At 35.4% G+C, this 25,022-nt stretch overlaps 3 protein-coding genes and 1 pseudogene across 8 annotated transcripts; 2 read left to right on the top strand and 2 right to left on the bottom strand.

The window, feature by feature from the left end:
• Nucleotides 1-424: 424 nt before the first annotated feature.
• On the bottom strand, nucleotides 425-15,659 carry LOC140985535 (uncharacterized). Its single transcript, XM_073453376.1, has 28 exons — nucleotides 15,381-15,659; nucleotides 15,212-15,306; nucleotides 14,457-14,556; nucleotides 14,070-14,174; nucleotides 13,748-13,910; nucleotides 12,423-12,543; nucleotides 12,284-12,346; nucleotides 12,115-12,195; nucleotides 11,916-12,007; nucleotides 11,650-11,800; nucleotides 10,932-11,018; nucleotides 10,211-10,327; nucleotides 10,009-10,137; nucleotides 9,826-9,923; nucleotides 9,630-9,753; nucleotides 8,970-9,077; nucleotides 7,830-7,971; nucleotides 6,875-6,985; nucleotides 6,606-6,669; nucleotides 6,290-6,365; nucleotides 4,826-5,008; nucleotides 4,595-4,705; nucleotides 3,307-3,468; nucleotides 3,059-3,217; nucleotides 2,570-2,803; nucleotides 1,866-2,036; nucleotides 1,288-1,397; nucleotides 425-1,157 (listed from the first exon to the last, which is right to left on the bottom strand). The coding sequence occupies exons 1-28, from the start codon at nucleotides 15,541-15,543 to the stop codon at nucleotides 617-619; spliced, it is 3,861 nt and encodes a 1,286-aa protein (XP_073309477.1). The 5' UTR covers nucleotides 15,544-15,659; the 3' UTR covers nucleotides 425-616.
• Nucleotides 15,660-15,863: 204 nt separating this feature from the next.
• LOC140985545 (DExH-box ATP-dependent RNA helicase DExH1-like) lies at nucleotides 15,864-18,655 on the top strand. The gene is made up of 3 exons (XM_073453387.1): nucleotides 15,864-16,181; nucleotides 16,822-17,037; nucleotides 17,115-18,655. Exons 1-3 carry the CDS (start codon nucleotides 16,020-16,022, stop codon nucleotides 17,247-17,249), a joined length of 513 nt encoding a protein of 170 aa, XP_073309488.1. The 5' UTR covers nucleotides 15,864-16,019; the 3' UTR covers nucleotides 17,250-18,655.
• LOC140972537 (BTB/POZ domain-containing protein At3g05675-like) lies at nucleotides 17,311-18,708 on the top strand (annotated as a pseudogene).
• Nucleotides 18,709-20,262: 1,554 nt separating this feature from the next.
• LOC140985502 (BEL1-like homeodomain protein 1) lies at nucleotides 20,263-23,731 on the bottom strand. Of its 6 annotated transcripts, none has more exons than XM_073453368.1 (6): nucleotides 23,417-23,731; nucleotides 23,196-23,263; nucleotides 22,049-22,889; nucleotides 21,379-21,752; nucleotides 21,211-21,271; nucleotides 20,263-21,123 (listed from the first exon to the last, which is right to left on the bottom strand). In XM_073453368.1, the coding sequence occupies exons 3-6, from the start codon at nucleotides 22,841-22,843 to the stop codon at nucleotides 20,488-20,490; spliced, it is 1,866 nt and encodes a 621-aa protein (XP_073309469.1). In that variant the 5' UTR covers nucleotides 22,844-22,889; nucleotides 23,196-23,263; nucleotides 23,417-23,731; the 3' UTR covers nucleotides 20,263-20,487. The 6 variants fall into 6 exon arrangements, with proteins under 6 accessions (XP_073309469.1, XP_073309460.1, XP_073309451.1 ...); XM_073453359.1 differs by having other exon boundaries at nucleotides 23,423-23,731; XM_073453350.1 differs by having other exon boundaries at nucleotides 23,427-23,731.
• Nucleotides 23,732-25,022: the final 1,291 nt, after the last annotated feature.

Here is a 25,022-nt window from a genome sequence, read left to right as displayed (position 1 = left end):
ACTATTCGTTCCTTCTTTTGCCCATCTTACATTCCTCACAAAAATTTAAAAACAAGATTGTAATGAAGCGTTTCATGATGTTTGCAGTATGAGCTCTATTGACAACAGTACGCTTTACAGCGACTTCTTAGGTACAAGCACTGTGTTCTCCTGGAAGAAGCATCGGCGGGCTAATATGGCCCTTAAATCTCACGTAAAAGACACATTGAATATACGTGTAGATTATAAAAGAAATTGACGTAAAACTTCTCCGCCACAATGAGTACAATGAGAATAGCGAGTCATTTAAAATTCATTTATCAAATTTTGCTCATGCAAAAGAACGACATCATAATATTCCAGGACCATATTAAAAACAAAAGAATTCAAAAATGGGTAAAATTTGTTTCTCAGAAGAGATAAAGAAGAAAAACGCCGACATTGGTCCACAAAACGTCCAGATGGGTTAAAAATGAAAAAATTACAGGTGGTTCAGCTGTAACTGGCTTATTCAATTTTGTATTTCTAAATTCTATCTTGCTACAATAATACATGGAATCATCGTGATTTATAAGTTGCAAGTAAAAAACCACTGAAAATAATTAACATTTTCAAATTAGGAACTTACAAGAAAATATCATTCTTTTTGCAGCACCGTGATATGATAAGAATGCCCCTGGCAAGTACCAGATGACACTCGTGACTTGTTCGCATCATCTCCTTTACCAGCAGCCGGTAAAAGATTCCAGTGCAATGAGTAATTCGATAGATCATATGTACCGGGAGAAAATACACTAATTTGGAGAGGAACTTCCGTGGTAGACATTGGGTCGAGGTTGAAGTGAGTTGAAGTTGATCCTGACCAAATGAAAGGTGAAATGCTCTCGGGCAACATGGTCTTGCTAGCTCGAGTTCCCATTACATCAGATGTTCCTTTAACGTCACTAGAATGAGATATATTGTACCAACCCAATTCATTTCCAGAAACTGAAGCAGAATTGCCGAGTGTGTTTATGGGCGTTGTAGAATCGTGGGTGGTGAGCCGAACTGATACATTATCCTCCGAGGAGTTGTGCACGGTAAAGTTAAGATTAATTTCGCATAAAGCAGCAGAAAAGTCATGCCTCACTATCTGTGGGCCATTCATTAGCCATGATATTGGGCTTGTACGAGCAATTCTGTAGCATAGACAGAAACAAGAACAGTAAATAAAGAAGATAAGCATTAAGAAGGCAAAAATATGGCTTCAAAGTTGCTGGAAACATCGTTATTCGTCAGCAAGAATTGACTCTAGAGAAATGGACGAACCTGCAATGGCATGTGTGATAAGTGAAAATTTCTTTGGACCTTGATACCCCTGGATCGCAATCACTTTGTGACTCAGTAATCAAGATGAAGTCGACTGTGTTTTGATGATCCTAATCCATGCCAAAAGATAAAAACAACAGTGAAATTCCTGTTATAAGAAAAAGATGGGAGTATAAACGAAAACAGAAGATTCACATTTTTCAACAAAGATCAACAAAAGCATTTATTGATGGCTTCAGTCAATCACGCGGTTTCATTTCGTATCCCTAATATTACAGTCACATACTGTCCACAAAACCAAAATAAAAAGAAAAAAAGAGGCACTTATTTTACATTCCATTTTGTGCCAACAGATATTAAATGATAATACAAAATATTCACCCATGCCACTTAGCCATTCAATTTGAGATGGAATGAGCATGGATGAACAAACCGTTTTTTTTTCAATCTGGAACATCTCATTCATGTTACGTATATTTAAAAAGCTCATCACTAACAACTTAATTGAGGATGAACCAAAGTATGTCAATGCCAACTGCCAATTCAGCAGGACAATAGAAAGCAAAGGCAGGGTTAACCTGGTCTGGTCTTTTCTGGTGTATTCTTTCATAATGGTGAAATATGATAAAAGGCGATATCGACATATCATACAACTGTTTGGAATCCCTAGCACAGAGTTTTACATCTGCCCTTGCTGAAGTGGAAAGAGACGATATATCGTCTTCACCAGTCACTCCTGTTTGGAATTTCTGCATCCAAAAAAAACTTAATACAATAATAACTCTAGAAAAATAACCAAAAAAAATGAGAAGGGCAACTGACAAATAAGATGTTGAAAATTTAATAAGAATAAAGTGGAGACTGGTGCTTATAGGGGTTAACATTATCAGCATTGTATTACAGTATATATCATTATTAAAAAAATTAATTAAAAAGAAAGAAGAAGAAGACAAAAAATTGCACACAGCTCCAGTCTGGAGTCAATTGCCCAGATTTGACACAATAATGATTTAAGCATGGAAACACCTCTAGCAAATCCTGTCGAGGTAAAAGTATGTGGGCAACTCACATGACTAATTTCCAAAATGCTTCAAGCTACTATCCATTTGGTGTCTAAATTTATGATATGGCATGTAAAAATTATCTAAAATAATAATTTGACATACGGCAGCAGATAAAAGATTCTGAAACTTGACAGGCACAAAGCATAAACCCAACAAGAATATTATCAAAAGGAATCTCCATGAATCATTTCAAGAAAATATCCAACTTTGATACAAACCTTTAGCGTGAAAAAGCATGACAAAGCCTGTCCAGCCATTAAGAAATCCAAAGGAAAGCCAGAATCTGTTGATTGAAGTAGCGTGAGTTCCCACTGGTATCCAACACATGATAATTGGTGAACTTGGAAACTCTCTGAAGTGGTTCTGTTGATAATATCCATCCGCACAAGGAACTCATGCAATCTGGAAGGAGAAGGGCTGAGTTGGAATGTCACTTCCAGAGATGGAATTACCTATAAATTTTCAGATGACGAGTAAGGAGAAAATTAATGATAGATATGCTGTTGGAGATATCTACCTTTACCAATACATCCCAATTTCAATTGGCTGATGAATGAAATAGCACCAAGTAGGTTTCCTTATATTGAATGATGAGTCATACCAAATGATCAACAAGAATGCTCTCTGATATTCAATTAAGTTTTGCATGCTACCAATAGAGCTTAAAATACAGCCACAATAAGATCATACTTCTTTTCAGTACATACCTCCAATTTGTAATGCATCCTTAAAGTTCGATATATTATAAGAGTTGATTTATCTTCCATCTCATAGTAAATGGTTATGTAGAGCGAAACATTTCCAGCTACAGCAGCCCTAAACCATAGGGGCCACCTTAATGGCTTTTCCCAACAAATTGGTTCAGTCTGTGAAAAAAAGAGTTGAAATGTTAAAACGAAATACAATGAATATGTTAGACATTGCACATGAAAAATAAAAGGTAGAGCCCAATGACCTCAGGGAACACAAATACACTATTTGTATATTTCTGAGTATCCAGATAAGTCAAATTTTGTGAATCTGCTTGTTTTTCAAGACAAGTTGGAAATTCTTGCTTTATAACTTCCTGATCTGCAACGTTAATAAATCTTGGATGATTGACCCGCACTTTCAAATTCTGCCAAAAGAGAAAACATCAGAAAAAGTAAACAAAGGTAATATTCCCTCAATCCAGTGCAGTTGGATGTCACCATATAAACAAATTAACCAGGGCATACCAACAAACAATTGTTTACCTCCTCCAATACCTGGAGCAAATGGAGAAATTATAAGATAGTAACTAATCAAACCCTCGTGAAAACAGAGATAAGATGTGGTTTTGACAAGCACCAGGAGCTCAACAACAATGAAAAATCAGTAGAGAAGAGATAACTTTTAATCATTTTGGGAAACAAAGAATTCATATCCTAAAAATGAACTCGTGTGATTGCGCGGAAGGAAGCAATACACTCTTGAATGGATAATCATTCTGCAGCAATCATCATTAATATCAGATTTTGCACATCTCATCATTTCACTGAAGTCAAAACAGCTTGTGAGTGATATGTCACACTAACCACCGTACAAAGCATGAGTTTAAACGTAAAATGTACCAGACAATCCATAAATTAAAACAATCCACCATATGAAAAACATGACATTAGAATGTTTTCCATGTACAAGTGAGGGACAGCATAAATCTAATCTAAGAGTATTAAAAAGAGTTAGTTGAAAAAGAATAAAATAATAAATAACATGACACTGGCAGGGACAAAGCTAGAAATTTTGGCTGAGGGGTGCAAATTTTTTTTCCAAAATAATTAATTAAAATAAAAATATATTGTTTTCACATTTACTCTCAAAAATAATATTTATTTGACAAATTTATAAGAATTTTTAATAAAAAAATAATCTTAATTTAATATAATTAAAATTTAAAATTATAAACTATTGGTTCAAAATAAATAATTGAAAAGAAAAAGAAACGACTAGAATACCAAAATTTATAATTCTTCATCTACAACAAATTACAAGTAATCAATACTATCTTCAAAAAACTGTTTCTTAAATATGAATCAGTTTTCATTTTCATAATACTTATAATCAGGGGAAGATCTTATGTAAGGGCAAAGTCGAGCATTTGATCAGCCAACACTTTTTACTTAAAGACAATGTGATGGAAGTAAAATCACATGCTTCCTCAGTTGTTGACAAGAATATAAATGACTAAAAAAAGTAAAAAAGAAAAAGAAAAACAACAATACCTTCACGGATATTTTTGATGGATTTCTTATCTCTAAAGTAAGGCAACGAACGTCCCCCGCATAAACTATTTTAGGTAAATTGTCAACGACGCCTTCAAGTCTGGGTAGGCTCTGGATATAAAACAAGTTTAAGCAGATAAGTAGAATATAAGGAATTTGTAACCATTCGACTATCCAGAATCAAGTAAAATATAAATTATGCCACTTCAACAAAAACAACAAAGCCAGTACCTTTATCACCAGGAACTTCAGGCTTCCTTTGATTGATTGCTTTGGTTTCCTTTTCCCCTTAACTTTCTTTCTGATAGCATCTGAATCAAAGTTACAAACTCCAACCACTGAACCAGAAAGTTTCCACCTAACACCAACTACTTTTAGGGTGCCTTCTGCTTTGGGAGTGACTCTTAGCTGAACCTGAAGATTAAAGAAAAAGAGTGTGAGAGAACATTTATAATTCCATTAAACAACATATCAACCTGAAGAAACTAATTGGAGTACTTATTACAGAGACAAAATACTATGCATCAACGAATGAGAAGAGTGGTGATAAACACGGGACATAGTTAGAAGGATATATTTAGAACTATCAGATATATATTTCTTCGTTCTCTAATAGCTAAATCATTTGCACCAAGAGATAATTTGATTGCGGACATATTCTTACTTTGGTCCTTAGTTCATGCATCAACTATCGACACAACTATTTCTAGACACTTAATTAGACTCGACCTAGGTTGTATTGGAAACATGAACTGAAACCGAAGCCGTCTCTAAAAGCGAAACTGTTTTTTGGCTTCACATTCAAAACTGTAACTGGAAACCTAGGAGTTATGATTCGGTTCCAGTTCCTAAAAATAAAAATAAAAAGAAACCAAAATCATGTGAAAACATAATCAGACCCTAAATTATAAAATTTTAAGATCTTATAGTGCATACAAACAACTTAATTTATATAAGTAAACTATATAATTTATAGCTTACATTTAACCTATACTTTTATTTATTTTTTATTTTAATTTTCAATAAAAATTAAATATTCATAATATTTTGTAATAAATCATTAAATAATTAACTTCAATTAGTTTTATCATATTATGAATGGTATTATTATTCTTTTCTTGGCCGTTGAATGTTTTAAAAAATAAAATTTAGTTCAAATTGGTTCAAACCATTAACTAAACCAGAACTGGAACCGAAACCATATCCAAACAGTTCAGTTACAGTTTCAGCTTTAATTGAAAGTGGAAGCATCGGTTTTTTAGCCATGGTCCAACCTAACTCAATTCCTCTCCTTATTACTTCGATATTTAGTCGAGGTTTATTGGGACTAGGCTAATTTTTAAACAAGCAACCTAGCCAACCCCAACAAATTTGAGGAAAGGCTTTAACAGTGATGAGTATTCCTGGGAGGGTAAGGAATGAAGATAAGGCTTTCTGTTATTGCAGTGTTTTTGTACACTCTTTTCATGAGAGTATGGATTTCCTTTTCTTTTTTTGTTTGTATTTTGAAATCTGATGTTCTCAGACCAAAACCAGGTATTATGTTGGATATTCGCCAAAGACTCAGAGATTTTACATAAGACATCCAAATAGGGATAGAATATCAATAAACGTAAGACGGAGTAAATGAGTACATATTAGTATAAGATGAGAAATAATAAAAAAATTCTACGTTTAATTATTAGCAAAGCTCACCGATATAGTTTCACCACCTTGCATCAAAATGTCAACTTCAGATAAAGTAAAGAAAGATGTGTCTAAGCTCTCATCCCTGCATTGGACAAGAACATATTATCAGCAAAAGTCACACATAGCATGCGCATGGTAAAACCAAGAAAAAATTATGAGGAACCATAATTTTTGCAGGGGCAGTTATAAATATAACCCAACAATGTGTTTTATTTTGGAAGCTAGGCATGTATCGAAATACATGGGAGATGCTTAATTTTCAAAAAAAACACACGGAGATATCAAAAACCAAAAGATCCCAATCTTTGCATCACTGACATACCCACTAGTTGACACGGCTCTCATTTCCAAGGCATTCCCATAGTCAATTAAAGTGCTACTTGAATCTGCATTATTCAAAATAGGCCCACAGTAGTTATGCTAATGATTCTTGTCAATTTTAACTTCAATATAAAGACTTAAGACGGAAGAATATACAAATCTAAGAGGACAGGCACTCACTCATATCAACTAATACATATAAGAAAGGTCCAGAGAAAATAGAAACAGAACATTGATTTGCAGTAGGAAAATTACTAAAAGAAAAGTTACCTGATTCAGTTTCGTTAGATTCTGCTGAATATTCACATACTAGTGAAACATTTGAAATGGATAGAGGGATTTGAAGTGGGTTTCTCAAATTCACATCCACCTTTATTGACTCTGAAAAGTCATGGAAACAATATGAAATGTTGGCAAGCACTCCACAGAGTGAACATATCAACAACAATAGAAGACAACTATCAGTATATACTATCAAATCGTTGCATGAGCCATGAAATAACGAATGTGTTGCAATAAGAAAAGAAAAAAACAAATTAAGTTTGTGCAGCTAAAAACCATACATGCTCCAGAAAAAAAGTTAGCTGAATGACAAAAGTTAGCTGAAAACATGCAAAGATTTTAAGCAGTAAATCTCCTACTCTGGACTCCCAGGCTCAGAACCAAGAATTTTTGGTGGATGGAAGTCTGGATTCGGGTAGTGATCATGTGTAAGAATTTTAAGATAGCAAATTTCTGATTAAAAAATAAAGATAAGTGGTTAAGTTTGTCAACAATGACCAGATAACACAATTTCTATCTAAAAGTGAATATGTAAGACATATTCACCATCTTCATAGGAGCTTCCGAAATGCTGCAAAGAATTCTAAAACCAAGCGCTTGGCATAGGCAAATCTCACGAAAAATAATCATGAACTCGGCGACATGATAACCTATAAAAAAACTATTTTATCTATGTTTTCTGCAAGACAGAAGCATTCGTAAGCATAGCCTCAGGCTCAGGTATTAGTCAGAGGACAAATTACATTAAACTAAAAAGGAAGTATGCACAACCATAAATTTGCTACGTCCTGGAAATTATTACAGTAAGATCCCACAAAGTCATGTCATCAATCCTATTACAAACTAAACATTGTCCCCAGTATCGGTGGAATACGTGCAGCGAAGTTTGACCCAATATATCCAACACTCTGCAACTAGAGCATAATATCAACTTCATTCATACCTCCAGAAACAGATACATTTGATTCCTTGTAATTCTTTGGAATGACCTTTGGTTGTGACTCCAGCCAGTTAGTCCTCATAACTGACAATGATGGAATTATGTCCTCCTCCAAAGACTGCCATAAACTTTCTTCAATATTTGCCTAAAGGTCAGGAAATTGGGACTGCAAGCATCAATAAAAGAACATACTCCAAGAAACAGATAGAAATCAAGATTGGATGACACTATAATTCATAATACTATGTTGAAAGCAAAACCCTCCAAGTCAACTACTGGTGAAATGACAATTTCCAACATTTAGAGTTAACAAGAGTAAGAGAGACATCAAGTTTTTATTGAAAAAAGACAAATGAATGCAACAGCTCTAAATCAGTAGTTACCATTTTATCACAAAATACAGCCATAGACTCTAGGGCTTTATTGTGATACTGAAGGACTATCATGAGTTACTATTAAATAGGAATCGGATTCTAAAAATCTTCAGTCCAAACCAATCATGAAAGACAGGAAAGCAGATATAGCTCAAGTTCAATTCAAAAAATGGCTGCATAAATATCTGTGTGCCATTTTCTCTTCATCCAATAGTTGGCAACTTTTAAAACCAGAGGATATGCCATCTACGACCAAAAGACTGAAAATAACTCTGAGCACAAGTCAACCACAATGGAACAGCACCACAAAAGTAATGTGTATTATAATTTCAAAGAGAGTTCTTCTATCTTCATGTGACACCTGAAGATGAATTTTTTTTTTTTTTTTGTTACAAGGGAGGGGGGACACCCACAATAAACATCCTGAAGATGAATTTATTAGGGCTCACAAAACATAAACTAAGTTTGAAAAATCAGAAACAGTGGTTCGTCCGTTTTTGGAATGATCATCTTACTCCACCAATAGCAAAGTTATAGTAATCCTCTATCATCAACACTCGATAGGCAATAACCATCACGGCACTTGGATGGAGCGTTGATGATAAATAAGAATAATATTAGAACTAAAAAACAGCTCTTCAATCATCAAGTGACAAGTCGGCATACGGACAGTAACACCACATAGATGATCGATCAGATATGTATGCAATCAAAAAATGAGTAACCCCACCACCAGCTTGTTATTAAGGAGAACTGCAAACTAACTTACTGCTGCAGCTGAAGCAAAAGTTCGATGATCCTCAAAAACAACTTTAGTTAAAGGAAAGTTTATGACAGGTAACTGAAGCCTGAAAATCTCAAATGCTTTCCCAGTTTCCTACAACGAAACAAGTAAAAGAAAGATATCACTGACGTTTAATTAACATTAAAGTAAATATGAGCATGAAGGAAGAACACAAGGGTGAATTTAAATTTCTTGAGTTGGCTAAGAAGAGGATTAAGCAACGAACACCCAAATTTTCGATTTTAAACAACTTGCTGAATACACCTTTCATTAACTCAGCTTTCGTATCATTGTGAGAAAGGAACTGGATAACACATGAAAGTTCAACAGTAAAATAACAGGTAACTTTTGACATATAATTTCAAGTGGCAGCAATGACTAAAAATTAATATTTTTCGCTGAGCGTGAATAGGATGGATGCAATGGCCTAAACTTTATCTACAGGAGTATTATCATTATCAGTTGCAGATGCGACAAAACAAACTACTTTTTAATAGGTTGTCATATTAGTGATAAAATTTGGGATTAGACCCCATGAGGTTATTACCAACTAGCAACAGGAAAAAAAAGGAAGAAAAGGAAACAGGTACAACAAAATGGAAGAGAAACAGTTTAAGAGAACAAAAGCAATTTAGCAGCAGACACCTGAATAACTTGAAAAAAGCCCCTTAAAAATAACTCTTGAGTCGCCCTGGGTTGATGACCACATGCCAGGACCTCTAACATATGTTTAACAGCCTCACCAAAATTTCCAAGAAATGCATACCACCTGAAACATGAATGAAGCATGGAAAAATAGAAAATCTATAATTTACCAATCAAGATTAGAGAGCTTCCTTACTTTCCAATATGGAAATGAACATGATCCCTAATGTGCACCCATGCAGTGCCTTTGAAGACAGAAAGGGCACCTTTGTATGTTCTGATTGCGTGTTTTATCTGATCAAGGACAAGCCAACATCTTTTTCAGATCATTACAAAAACCATGAATTATAAATTGCATACTTATGTAAGAAACCATCACCTGACCACATTTCTTGTAGAGATCTCCCGAAAGAACAAGATGAAATCCATACTTTCGTAGCATGGTTGGTGTGGATAGCAAGTAGCAGTAGGATGCTTGCTCAAGCATCACGGCTGAGTGCAGGGGTTCCTAAAATATTATGTGCTTCAGGAAGATATTTTACAATCTCTCATCAGTTCAACCATCAAATCATGGGCATTACCTCACCAGAGATACGAAAATAGACACCTGCAGCATCCTTATACTGACCCCTAGCCTTTAACATTTCTGCCCACCAAAGGCCACAACGTGTTGCATTTCTCATGCCAGATGGTATTTTCTGAATTAAAAGATATAATCTAATCAAAAATTTCAGATTCTTGATAACCAAAGAACATGTAATAACATGGACCTTGTAGATCTAGTTATGTTATCGCTTAAATCAGCCTAGACACCATTTCACACCATCAATGCGTCAAAATAAAGATGCAAAAAGAGCTTAAGCCTATAAACCAGTAGAGCTCAGATTTCAGATCAAGAAGTTCAGATCTCCACCCAACACAATTCCAAGAGGCTACAGTTACCAACTGAATCCAAAAATATACAAATTGACAATCGTTTGATGTTGAGAACAAAATTCATATTTACGTCCAACGTCCAGGTCAGAAATCTGGCGAAGTAAAATGACATGATAAACTACCACTAGAACTGTCACAAATCAAGATCAACCAATCTGCAGGCTGAATATTCTAGTGACCAGTTAAAGTTTTCTTGTGTGAACATGCAATATTCCACATGTTTTCTTACATGAACCTGCAGTAGATTAATGGAACCCCAAGAAAAATCTTAATTTTGTTTGCAAGTGGAAAAGAGGGGATTTTTATACATAACTTCAAAACATCTCTATCAAAAACCAAAATGCAGCAAATTAAGCTTATAAATACCAAATAAGCACTAAAAGCAATTTCCATGCAGTACTCCGCATCTTTTCTCGACTGATCCAACATAAAACAACATAAACCCATCATTTCCTGTAAAAGCATTGAAAGACAAAAATTAATACATTATAGAAAGAAGAGATCAGACAAGTGCATAATTTAGTCACTGTTATAGTTTGATGTAGAGTATATAGAAGGCTATAATCTCATGTTTGCAGCATAAAAACCAAAAAATAATCCAAAAAATGAAATTGTTCGTGAAACTGCTCATGGAACAAACAAAGCAAACTTCTCCATGCAAAGAGTTTCTGAGCAATGCTCAATTATTACCAAATAAAATGAAAATCAAACAGACCAATCCGATCCTGCTCTTGAATCCGTGAAATGGTCTTGGCTACTATTTTCTTTCTTCTGTGGTAGCACTAATTGACCAGGGGGGAAAAAGAAAATGAAATTCACGGGGTCAAGCAATGTATTTTCAAAAAAGAAATGTAATAACAGTACAAGTATCCAACAAATAGAATCTATTTAAAAAGAAAACTTTCTAACATGGATTGAAACCAAAATAGAGCATAAAGCTTCTAATCAAGTATGTGACAACTAAAACAAGACAAAACAATATAAAAATGTAATATAGTGCCCAGTAGATGGCCAAATATATGATCCCGGAACTTCCACCTAAAAGAAGAAGATAAATGATTACGGAACAGAAGCAAAGAAGTACCTGAACACCAGCAAAGCGCCTCCATGCTTTGTCAAGCTTGTAGTCCGTAGAAATAAGTCGATAGTTTGACAAAGCAAGTTCATAATCTTGTAACATGAAAGCATAGTCACCCAAAACTCGTATCTGAGATTCTATGGAGCTAAAAGTGTACCTTCAGCAGCGATTAAACAAACCAAATGATAAAGCAAAGAGAAATGGAAATGGCAGAATTCATATGCCCAATCAAATATAACTATATAAGGCAATAATTTGAAGATTAAATATACATTGGCCCATGCTCGTCTGGTGGATCTTCTTTCCCTTTTCTCCACCACAAGTTTTTAATTTGATTTCTAAATCCTTTCCTTGTAACTGAAACCTGGTGTAATAGAGAATAAATTGCAGAACAAGAGCAAAGATGACAATAATTTCATTTGAGCCAAACTAATCACGAGTGCAAACTATCTCACTGTGAGATGAATATACCTGCTGATTAAGAACCCGTATTTTTAGTTCCATGAGAGGAATGATGTGCTTAGAAGAGAGATCTTGCACTGTATTTCTCAACTGAAGAGTTCAAACCAAAAAATGGCTGATCCACTACTTTTACAGATAATAATTCCACAAAGAAACATTAGCCAGGTGAAGTAAGTACCTCTCTTATATCATCCAAATTAAGGAAGCCACCAAACTGTTGTTTAGGTGAAGTATGATTTTTCTGTATGCCAGCAAATTTAACTATGAGAGAGGCGAGAAGGAAAGAAATAAATGTCAATTTTCAGAATTTTTCTCACATAATATGCCCATGGATTTTCTTGATGTTCTTCTAAGCCATCCGGAGACGAGTTAATACACAACAAACGACAATCATTCACACCAAATGTACTCCTCATTTCAGTCAAAATACCGGTAGCTCTGTAGGGAAAAAACATGAAGACCAAAAACCCTTATTTTGTAGATAAAACTTAACTGCAGATATAAAGTGAAGTAGCCTGAGACCACAGGCAAGTTCCGGATAACGGTGACAAGGGATCAGATACCCCAATATTGTCCTTCTTTTAGAACTTTCTCAATTGACTTCAACATTCTAAGAACTATTTGGTTTACATTCTTGGCCTTGACACCATTTACTAAACCACACTACTCAGTATACCATCACAAAAAATATTCACTTTGGAGCTAAGATAATAGCACTACAGTTTTCAATTCAACCTAAGTGAGTTCAATTTCAACCAATCGGAAGTTGATAGTAAATTCCATGCAATTAATAATTGGGCTGATAAAACTAACCGTGCTAACCTTGGAGTCATCACAAATATGTTTTCAAGGAAATAGTCCTTTAAGTAAGTAAATAGTGATTAAATAAAGAATGTCAAGTATGGGAATCCCTTACAGGGGATAGAGCATCCATTTAATAATAAGTTTAAATTTAACCTATCCTTGAGGAAGAAAAAGTCCTCACGACCAAGCAAAAAGTTATAAATGATCACCAACGCCTAAGATAAAGCAAATGGAAAAACTGAATTTCACAATTATTAGATACAATCTTTTGATAGTCAACTAATTATACTAGATCCGAGTTGAACTATGATGCTTACACAGTTTATCTCCGCACTTTCAAAATAATTCCAGCTGACTCCTAGTTCACTCAGTGATTCCCACTTTCAGGCGCTATGCGTTCATATAATTTCCTTCCCTTATACATTGACACTTCTATGTTAGCTAAATTTAGTCTGGGATATTTCATTAGAAAAAGAACTTACATTATAATGTCTCAGTTTCTCAATTAAAAGTAAATCCAAGCCATTGCAGATTCATCATTACCGACACTTTAGACACAAAGGCCAACAAGAGTATATTGCAAATGCAAGAAGTCTGTCATATTAACCCAAAGATCCCCAAAGATATTTGAATGGATTTACTGCTTCTTTGAAGTACCCACCTTCCTTGTGTTAAATGCAAACAAGAACATTAAATAATGAATTTTGTGAATGAATTGTGTTTAACAAAATTCATCCAAAACAAATCTATTCAATTATGGATATAAAAATATTTCGATGATGTTCATGCACTCCCTGTGTGATACAAAAAAACAAAAGGGGAGTAGGTTGAGTTATACTTCTCTAGCATGCCAGCATCATTATCATGCACCAACAAGAAATACTTCAAAATATTTGGATCCATGGCACCATCATTAAGGAGAGACGGCAACTGATTCGTGTTGAAGAGGTCAACAAATTTGTCAATGGGATCTTTATCCTTCGAAGAGACAGCCACAAGGCCTATTCGCATGGGCACAAAAGGCAGAAAGATAAGCAAACATTTAAGCAAGAACCTCTAGCATTTAACAACTAGATTTTCAACGGAGCAAAGTGAAAAATGTACAAGAAAGCATAATGTTGAGCACTATGTAAAATGAACCAGAAATTACACAAACTTACATGCCACGGGATGATCAAAAGCTTCATGTTCTGAAAATGAGACTGTATCTACTAGCTCTTTATTGAATATTCGAAACCAAGATGGCACAAACTCCAGCTCAGAAGCTGTACAATTCATTCAACTTTTTAATATCAAATGCATTGTTTTACCTTTTCAAATAACAGATTGTATCACTCAAAGACCTCAAAGGTAGATATATCAAATTCATCGTCTAATAATAATAGTCAGCTTAACATCAGACTCCAATATGTAAAGTTTCTACAAAAATGTCAAGTGTAAAATGCATAATCACAGGCACACATTCAGGCAGCATCCATCAACCCGTTTTCTTTTGGCTTAGATGCAAAAGGATTTCCAGTGTACAAGTTACATGGTTTACAACTTACTTGGTGCTACATTCCCAATTTCAGGTGGGTCTGAGGACAGCCCAGAAATATATTTATCTCCCTCCTGAGTGATTACTTGTTTTAACCTCTCTTTAGCAACCTGGGTGGGAAATTATCAGATTAGAAAGCAAAGGTGGGAATCATCAAACCATCTCATATAGCATCCATACCACAACACCCAAATTGACTTATTAACGATGAAAGTAAGAGAGGAGTGATGTAATGTTATTTTCAATACAATAGCTCAAGCATCCCAAAGGAATCCTGAGACTGCGTACCAGCCGAGTTATAATGTTGTCACATAAGATAACTCAGACCATATAATGGAATCAATATCACATATTTGTTAAGTAACCCCAAATAGTTTAAAGATTCACCATGAAGTATATATCTGAATGACCGAGGAATCTGGCAATACCCGCTTATGCTCATATAGTTAACCGAAACACTCGCTTAAGGCCAACGACTCCAAAATCCTTGAACCTCAAATTATTGCCAAACAATTAAGACGCAAACAGCTCTACATGGAATGCCATTTACTTTCAATTAAGAACAGGGCCCAAAACACCATCAAATTAATGTCCTTCAAATTATATGTTATCCTGTATTATAGCTTCATATGATCAACAAGCTTACCACGAAATGCACATTACGAAAGAACAGTGGTCAAAAAACAAAAACAATAAACGTCTTTCCATTTCGTAGAATCTGATAACCGAGCCAATGCGAGATAAAGACTATCAAAGTAAATGTACCTCGATATTTGGCTGCCGTATTTCGGAAGCATAAAACAATCTCAATTTGAATCTTCTTAGCCTGTAAGGTTGATCACTAGCTGTCCTCACTGGCACTGAACATCGACACATAAAATAAATCAGTATATCCAATTCCACAATTCAGCACTCAAAGCTTCGTGGACTGTACCATCGATGTTATTGAATTTGCAGAAAGGGTTTAGCATTTCAATGAAGGAGAGTCCATTCCGACGGCAGGACTCCTCCACGAGCGGCGTTCGAAGGACAATGACCGCCGGAGTGATCTGGTCCAATAGCATCCTTCCAAGCGTGGTGTTTGCTGGATCCATCATCCTTCCAGGATCCGACCCGATTTACAGGTGACCCGGTGTCTTCAAATGGAACCAACAAAGCAAGATTTTGATACGTCTTCAAATTTTGGTCGCAGAAGGCAAATTGCGAGAATGAAGGCACGAAGATGAACAGACGGTCATATTTGGGCTTCTCACAGGCCCATTATTGACGGTCAAAACACATAAGGCCCAACTATCGCTCCAAACCCAAAACGAGGCACTCAAATTTGCGTTGGCTGTTTATAGGACCAACATTAACGGATCAACAAACTATGGGCTTATAGCCCAAATATTTACCGGGCTCCAATGCTGCTAATTAATGTCGCCCCGTCTTCTTCCCAACTCCATCGGCGGTTGCTGTGTTTTCTGTCTTTGTTCAATTACGCAACCCTCTCTCATTTGCGGTCTCGGCGCCAGCTTTTGGATGCGGGAACTCGTTGGAAGGAAATATTAATCGGATCTCAACTTTAGCTGCCATGTCTCACCGTCCACACTTCCAAGGAGTCCGTCGTGGCGGAAGTGGCGGCTGTTCTGGAGGGAGAGGCGGCGGAAGAGGTGCGGTCGGCGTAGGTGTAGGGGAGCAGCGATGGTGGGAGCCTTCCTGGCGAGCTGAGCGTCTCCATCAGAAAGCCGCGGAGGTATCGTTTTCAGTTTTTTGCCCATGTGAAGTGGTGAATATGTGGCTTCGAGAATGGTTGAATAATTTAAAGCTGGAATCTGATCAGAAGAATCTGGTTAATAGGACTAACTAGAAGTAAATAACAGCCGATTATATTTTGATGCATCAAGTTGTTAGTTTTCACGCTTGAATTGCAATTTCATCATTCCTTTTTAAACAAAATATCTAATATTCGATATTTTAATGATAATGATATTGATATTTTAAAGTTAGTTATATGATCTTCATATTAACTTAAGGTTATAACACGTTGTTTCAAAGAGGTGACAAATATCATCTTTTTATAATACCTTTTTGTGGTCAAATTTTGTCTACATCATGACGAGTTCATGCAAATGTTCTCTTACTAGAAAATCAATTTATTTTGTAGAAAGCAGTGTTATTTAACTCTACGTAACACTACGGTCTTATTTTGTGGAATGGAAGTTGTGTGTATGGTAAAGGGAAGGCACTTGTTGTGAGCAAAGTCCCATTGCCAAATTATCATGCAGATCTTGATGAACGGCACGAATCCAACAAGAAGAAATACGTGTTGCCATTGTAGGAAGCAATTTTAGTACGTAGTTTGAGTGTGTTACTTATGGAATCTATCATAACAGATCAATATGTCCATGGAGACTGAGACGAGATTTGGAAATTTATTGAATACTTCCAATGGGACAACATCTATGGGAATCAATTCTTCTACATCTGTTGATACCGCCACTGTACTAGCCAAAACAGTTGAAATTGGGAGACAAGCACCAATGTTGGAGATTGAGACCGGCTTGAAGGAACTTAATATAGAACTAAAACAGAAACAGGAAAAGATGAGGGTATACACATGATGCATTGAATTTTATAGATTTGTTTTCTTAATATAATTTGTGAATCCTGATTGATCGACTTTCAGGAAAGTGATGGTGTGAAGGCAATGTTATCATTTAGAGAAAATCTACTGGCATTCAAAATGAAATCAGATTTCTTGAAAGCTGTTACGGCAGAACAGGTACAAATTTTTTTGTCATTATCCTTCATATCTTCTTAGCATAGAATTTATCGGGATTCATTAATCGAAAGGGGCTGAGGAATTATATATAAGTGAAACCATGCAGTCATCTCCCCACGATCATGTACCAAAAGGTCACAGGGTGTGTATCATGATGGCAGTGGTGTTTTTGAAAAACATTGCTAGTTGAAAAGGTTGTTCCGCACTTAGCTGCATGAGATTGCAGCATTGGTAGATTTTCTGTGATTGTTATTTCTAGGGTCGATTAGTGTGAAGATAAGACCTTTACAACTCATTTGATTTAATATTTTTTTAAAAGTTGCTTGGACAAGGCATGTGTGGGTGGGAGAGGGGAGTTTTCTGGATGAATTATGCAAATAGTAGCCTGGATAGATGGGAGATGAAGTTTTTTCTTGTATGATCTTTTGGAAATAGTAGTAGTAGCTTGAGTACATGCTAACTGAGGATGATGATGAACCTTTATTAAGAGCTGACGATGTGATTAAATTGGAAGCTAGCCATGTGTCTAACAGGCTTGTATCAAGATTTGTAGATCTTGTCAAGTTTTTGGTATGTGATTTACAAGAGTTAGTTCCCGGACCAAGACAAATGGACTTATTCCTGTCTTTTTAAACCGATTTATTATGGGCTACTCAAATAGCAGCAAAATTTGAAATTTCAAGAGAATTTATTCGCATATGGGTGGATGCATCGGCAAATCTAGTGAAAATTTCAGAGCAATCATGTCCCATAGTAGAATTAAATGGAATAACGGTGAAAACCCTTGATGTGACTACAAAAGTCTTGGAAGCAATAGCGAATGGAACCGTAGTTTTGGCTCCCCTAGAACGCCTTCATATGGTTAAAAAATCTGGCTTCCATACATAAGGCTGATGAAGCCTTTGACCGATTCTTTTTCTTCTGATGAAGACAATAATTTACTGGTGAAATTTGATTGCGAGCTTAGGCAATCTTTGGAGTCATCATTGGTGTCTATAATATTAACGTTGCCGTCTGGTGACCAAGCTGAAATTTTGAGAGAATGGTTAGACAGTAAGGAAATTATATATCCAGACTTGACCCAAGCATTTGAAGTGTGGTGTTACCGGTCGGAAGTTTCAAAGGGAAGACTAGCTTTGTTGGATGGAAGCCATCAGAGTACCAGTCGAGTATGATTCTTCACTTTCATTTAATCGCTTTTCGGTTAGATTTTGCATGTCCAAATCATGGTTAGAATGTGGAATACCATTGCACAATACAAGATTCGAGCATTAAGCATTGTTTAGTTTGAAAATATGAAGTACCAGTTAAAACTTACATAGAAATGCCATTGTGTAATTATTTTGAATATCTTAACTCATAACAGCAATATTTGTAACCGAGGATTTTGTGCTGTACGAATCCTTTTTTCTTGTCCGTTTAATTCAATTGTATAATATTGATTTAATCTTTTTTTACTTGTGGATTTTCACGTTGTAAGATTTGGGCCATTTTTGCAGTTGAAGCTTCAACAATATTGATCCATGTGTAATAGTCGTTATAGCTTATGTGAAAAAAAAACATATGAAACTTATGGTCAATTAATTGAATAGCTATAGAAGACTGGACTGAATCAGATTCAACTTACAAAATATATAAAATAGACATATATAGCATATAAACTAATGGCTGGTAGCAAGTACAATAATCGTTCAAGTAGCTACCAAATTCAACGATTTGGGTGTTATTAACCCTCCGATGTGAGAAAATCTCAACAATTTGTGTGGCATTTAATTTCCTGTTATACCAATAATTGGCAGTAATATGTATTAAATTTCAATTGATTTTATAACTATATCATAATTATAAATTTTCATACTAATAACAATTATACACGTGACAATGTTACAAGAAATATTACAGTAAATGCTTACGTGCAATTGATGATCAATTTTATTAGTGTTCTCTCTTCTTCTTTTAAATTATTTATTTATTTTTAGAAACATCAACCTTTATAGCTTGTAATGAGTTTATTAGATAGCATGTTATTATATCTTGACTTGAAAACAAATCAAGTACTAGAAATCGAGCATACTGAATAATTTTTTGAGAGCTTTAGGCTTTCAGTTCGACAAGATTGACTTCTCGAGCATCAATCGAGTTTGTACTCGAGCTTCGAGTCTATACTCTAAATTTTTAAAAAAACAACACACGAAAACCTATAATTTATAATTTTTTACCTAGACTTTGTCCCTATAATTTTGCATGTGTAGTTTAAAACCTTCAATCTTTATATTGTGTCATAGGTGTCTCAGTCACTACCTCAAACATTAAAATCTGAAGGACTTGGCACGTGAATCCATTCCTCTAAATTAAACGATGCAGCAATCCTAACCCTAATTTTATTGTGTAGTTCCTATGAAATTCCTCTCCTAAGCTGACGATTTTTTTTTTTTTTTGCCGATCTTAGCCTGCGACGCCGAGAGACTTGTATAATGATTTTATTGAATGAATATTTGAGTTTTGGTAGTCAATGAATCGACTTTGGCCTCTCAATTAGAAAGATGATCATATTTGATACGAAAGCTTCAAAGTCCTCGTTGAACAAGAGAGAGGCCATTATTTTATTAAAAGGTTTAAACAAAGATATCTTATCTATACATGAATCGGTCATCATTCTCTATATAATTGTTGCTATAATCATAATTATATGAATTCTAAATATTAACCTCCATTTACTTTATTTCAATTATTAAATAATCAAATTGTGTCAAATCTTATGAAGATTTGAGCTGTGATATTTTGTTTTATGCTTGTGGACTATGTTTCGTTTGCATACTTTTCCCACATCCAACTCGGAGAAGACCATGAAAATGATGCTTTATCTCTGAATTTGAAGGGTTCCACTAAATTATTGAGGACCCATTCCGCCCTCAAGATTTTTGTTCACCTAGACATGATAATGAGTTCAATCAAAATCAATACGAAATGTTTGGATTGAGATTGAAAATGGATTAGTTGTAGAAGTGAAAACAATGGGAATTTAAATAAATATATATAAAGTCTAGAAAGATTGATGATCAAGATTTATTCTTGTATACCAAAATCACAAATTTTTTTTTTAATCCACGTTGATGATTATCACAGTCATCTTTATATCAGTAGCAACAAAAGTAATATACAAACCCCAATCATATATGCTCTAAAATCCTAAGCTGCCCCCAAGAACTCAAATGGTTCTACTAAAAATGTACGTATTTATATAAATTACGTATACTAAGTATATGTAATGTGTTCTCTACATTATCATGCCACCAAAACCGCTTGAGTCTCCGCCTCTTTCGAGTTGTATGCTTTGATTAGGCATAAAGTTTTGGTGTGGAAGACCAAGTGTTAGAGATACACCGTTGCCGGAATAGGGTGCCTGAAATTGCTCGTCTCCGAATCTTCCCAGTTCCCCCATCGGATAGGAACCAAAACCTCCAATGAAATTCGTGGGTGAACCGATTAATGTGAACTCGTCTCTTTTCTGCCTCTCGTTACCAAATTTCAACGACATATGCTCGTTGGCAGGAATTGTGGGCTTTGAGTCCATGTTCATGGATGGAATTCTTAATTTTTTGGGACTTTTTTTAGTGAAGTTAGCCATTTCTGATGATCCAATGAGGGGGAAATCTGAGTTGTTCTTTACCCCGCTAGAGGACGTGAAAGCGGTGGAAGTTGATACAGATGCAGATTCGTTTCTACTGCTGTTCTGATTTTCAAACGTTGGAATCTTGGCTTGTGGAGCTGTGTTTTTTGGGGTTGAATCTTCAGGATCCTGTGACTTATCATCTGTTACATTTCGTTCCTGTTCTTTAGTCTCTTCCAGGTACATTTCTTCTACCATCGGCTTCCACAATCGAACCCGAGCATTGATGAACCAATTCGACACCTAAATTCAAAGCAAACCAACTAAAAAATTTACCAAAAATCAAGCAGAGAACATTGATCAAGAATTCAAGAAGCCTAGCTCGACTACCTGGCTCCTGGTAAGCCCCGTCTGTTTAGCAAGAATTAGCTTATCTGAATCCTTCGGATATCTGCTCATTTTGGATAAAAATAAAACACGACTCATAAGCATCGAAAATTAATCTGAAATCCAACCAAAAATCTTACACCGTGTTCACAAAATCACTAAACAACTCACGGGTGGAGGAAGTGCTCGAAAAGCCAGGCACGAAGAACAGAAACAGATCGTTCGGGTAAACCTCGCTGGGGTCTCCAAGCATTGTGCTGGATCATTCCCAATTGCTGTAAGGCTCGTTGCTGTCGGATCTGATTATCAACGTATTTAAGTTTCGAGCCTTCGGTTTTTCCTCCTAAGCTTTCTTCTTCGCCTAAGCTTTTCGTCGCTGCTCTGATTTGGCCCAAGATCGCATCTTTAAGGCACCGAAATTGCTTAGAAATTGTTTGCAAAGCCAGGGCAGTATAAGTTTTAGCAGAACCAATTCCTGTTACTTGTTCAAACCAAGAGACTACTATCTGCATCTGGTGGTGGTATTGCCTGTATCTTTGCTCCACCTTCGAATCAAGACATTAATAAATAAATTTCAAGAAACATGGAAAACAAATAAATAGTAAAAAAACCATTAATTTTTATTCTTATTCGTTTTAAATCATAAATACTACCTGCCACCTGGTGTTTATTCGTTCTTTTCCCCTTTTTCAATTTTTATGAAATCGGAAAGAAAAGAAAAAAGAATAGAACTTTTTACCTTGATTTTGAAAAGTTTCCGGTAATAAATTTACAGTCATTTTCTGTACGGTGGTTGTTACAGCATCAATACCTCATCATGTGTGTCATTTAAACAGCTTACCTCATCGAGCATGTTAACAAGCTTTGCTTTCTTCATCTGAATTTCTTGTCTCTCTGATGTAGTGAGCTCAACCCCAACTTTTTTACCTTCTTCTCCTCCTCCTCCGCCAGAGCCGGCGCCTGAGGGCTCTCCGTTTGTCTGGGCCCCCTCTGCTAGTTCAGCTACAATCTTTGCTCCCTTCTGTACCTTAACAACTTCATCAAGAATCTCCTGTGCTGCGTTCAAATATTTAGAATTAAACATCACACTTTGAACTCCATTAACGACGTTGGAAACTCCGGAATTCGAAGAAGGGGATCCACCCGAAACTCTAACGTCGACCTGACGTGGCTGAGTCACATCCATTATCGGTTGAGTGGGCACCTCCCTTTCCAGCCTGAAAGAGCTGTAGTTGGCCGGCTGCTGCGACGAAAGGCTCAAGGAAAGACCCTGGTGGGAGCGCGTGACCTCACGCGCCGCCGCGATGCCTATCTGCTGGTTGTAAAGATTGCGTGGGATGAAACTATGGAGGGCCGACACGTCATGCTGGCCCAAGGGATCTTGCGGCGAGGCAGCTGAAGTGGGGCTTGCCCCTTGGAGAGGTATGCCGACAAAATGTTGAATTTGGGAAGGCGGCGGCGCGTGGGGGAGGTTGATATTGTTGCTGGAGTTGAGGAACACGAAGTTGTTGCTGGCGGGTGGCTGCGGCTGTTGATTCTCGGAGAATCCTACGTAAGTAGGGTTCATGAGAATCAGGGTCTGTAATCCATCGCCATTTCCTTGGATTTCCGAGTTACCATGAAAGTAGGTAGCCATATCTATCTTGGAAGATGCAGCACCCACTCAAACTCTCAATAGATCCCTGTAAATCAAATACAAAGTTCAAAGAAAATGTTAATAACTATTCACTTTTCAGATGAAAAATTCGAAAAAAAACACGAACTAATAAATTATCATCACCCGGAAACCCAAAAACCCTGGAACCACAAAACTCAAGAATTCTTTATAAAAACACTCTTTACTTTTAATTTCCTTGAAACATCTTTGAAGAAGTACCATAGAAATCAATGATGATGAATACATATGTATCACCAAAACTTGGGATTCGCAGAAGAAGAAAGGTTTCGATAATTGGGTAATATATATAAATATATATGCATATATATACCGTATTCAGTACCTGGTCTCGCCTGGTATGATGAAAATCTGAATATACACGTGCTCTGTCATCACCATCTGCGTAATCATAAAAATTCAGCTCACAAAACCCATTTTCACACAGCTAGAGCATATCTGTGGGTAACTTTATAGAAAAAAGATTGATGCAAAAAACCACATGAAGCTATAGCTAGAGATCTATAAAGCGAATAAGCTAACATCTATATATACATACACAGACCTCATATGTACGTATGTCTACACATATATATGATCACAAGTCCGATCCCTTCGATTGAATTATGTATGTGTGTGCCTTTTACATCATCATCTCCGCAACTCTCTGAGCTCCAGTAATACTGTACTTGATAAAGAAAGAAAGAAAGAAGAAAGAAAAAAGAGAAAGAGAAAGAAGATAGATAGGGCTTAAAAGGATGGGGAAAAGATACCATTCATATATATATGTCCACACATATATCTCTCTGTTTTTTGAAAAAAAAAATTACTTATGTGGGTTTCTTCAAAAAAATATATATATAATTGAGAATAGATCTGTTTTCCTACATGTTCTTGATTAATTATATCACCTGCGAATGGATCGAACGAAGGGAAGTTCAGTGATTTTGACCCGATCGTTTTCAAATGATCATCAGATACAAAGAAAGAAAACTGAAGTTTGCATTAGTGAAAAAAATTACTTATGTGGTAAATCACTTTTTCGATGAAATTGAATTTTACATTACATATACTATTTAAAATTATTAAATTAAATGGTTTTGGGGGTGGGGGGAGGTCCCCATCTTCATTATTGAATCCTCTTTTGTCTTTTTTTTGAAATTTATTTATTTTTATAATTTTTTGTGGTAATTTGGGTGGATGGAATAGTTGAAGATAAAGCAATTTAAATGCCAAGGAAGGTGGGACCAACTACCATAACACCTCTTAACACATACATAATAATAATAATAATAATAATAATAATAATAATAATATATAAATATATCACATTATTTAATAATCTCTGTATTTTTACGCATAACAAAATGCTTTCAAGAAATAAATTAAATGTCATGTGCCGAGCTCATGGGACATGCTTCTTAGACTAAACTCGTTATTAATCTCAAGATGAAATATAAATTTTGCAAAATAAAATAAAATTTCATGGTGGGAAATATATCATAGTAAGTTTTTTTTTTTAAGATGGTCTCACTTATCTTTATTCTTGATACAGGTCAACTTTCTCCATATTTATAATAATAAGTAGTATTTTGACATAAAAAATAATCTTTTTTAATTGATTATCCAAATAAAATATTTTTCTCACAAAATTGAAATTTTTTTGAATATATTAAATCGTTATGTTAGTTTAGTTTCACAGCCGGTCTCTCGAATTCAAGATCCTGTCTCTTGATCTTGTTATTTAGCTCCGTAAACATGATGGGAAAACCATGTTCTAGTCCTATAAATTTGTCTTTTTTTTTATTTTATTCATGTAGCTTGTCAAATTTTGGTTTTCATCCAGTAACTTGAATTTTATGTTTTGGTTTTTTTTTTGTCAAAACTAATAAATCCATCAAATGTTGTTTATTTTGCAGTCTCCTACGTGACTTATGTGATGATATTGAAGCTTATTACACATACTAAACTATCTAAACAAAAATAAAGAAAAAAACAAAGTAAGACGCCACCCAATTCTTTAAGTTGAGAGGGAAAAGGTTTGCTATTTCCTTTATTTTTTCCTTTAAGTGAATTTTAATATGTGTAATAAAATATTTATTTTTGACACATGAGCCAGTCTTTGAGCACATCCTTTAACCACAGGGCTTCTAACAACGGT

This window comes from Primulina huaijiensis, chromosome 1 (assembly GCF_012295235.1).
Source record: "Primulina huaijiensis isolate GDHJ02 chromosome 1, ASM1229523v2, whole genome shotgun sequence".
Lineage (NCBI taxonomy): Eukaryota > Viridiplantae > Streptophyta > Magnoliopsida > Lamiales > Gesneriaceae > Primulina > Primulina huaijiensis.
This window is presented reverse-complemented; position numbering and strand designations above follow the sequence as displayed.

Coding starts and splice junctions, on each gene's coding strand:
- LOC140985545 (XM_073453387.1), top strand. CDS start 16,020: ATGTCTCACCGTCCACACTTCCAAGGAGTCCGTCGTGGCGGAAGTGGC. Junction 16,182..16,821: donor TCCATCAGAAAGCCGCGGAG/GTATCGTTTTCA, acceptor CTATCATAACAG/ATCAATATGTCCATGGAGAC. Junction 17,038..17,114: donor AGAAACAGGAAAAGATGAGG/GTATACACATGA, acceptor ATCGACTTTCAG/GAAAGTGATGGTGTGAAGGC.
- LOC140985502 (XM_073453368.1), bottom strand. CDS start 22,843: ATGGCTACCTACTTTCATGGTAACTCGGAAATCCAAGGAAATGGCGAT. Junction 21,753..22,048: donor TTGTTAACATGCTCGATGAG/GTAAGCTGTTTA, acceptor CTTGATTCGAAG/GTGGAGCAAAGATACAGGCA. Junction 21,272..21,378: donor TTCGAGCACTTCCTCCACCC/GTGAGTTGTTTA, acceptor CAAAATGAGCAG/ATATCCGAAGGATTCAGATA.
- LOC140985535 (XM_073453376.1), bottom strand. CDS start 15,543: ATGATGGATCCAGCAAACACCACGCTTGGAAGGATGCTATTGGACCAG. Junction 9,078..9,629: donor GCTTTTTTCAAGTTATTCAG/GTGTCTGCTGCT, acceptor GTTTCGTTGTAG/GAAACTGGGAAAGCATTTGA. Junction 7,972..8,969: donor CTTTTGCTTCAGCTGCAGCA/GTAAGTTAGTTT, acceptor CCTGACCTTTAG/GCAAATATTGAAGAAAGTTT.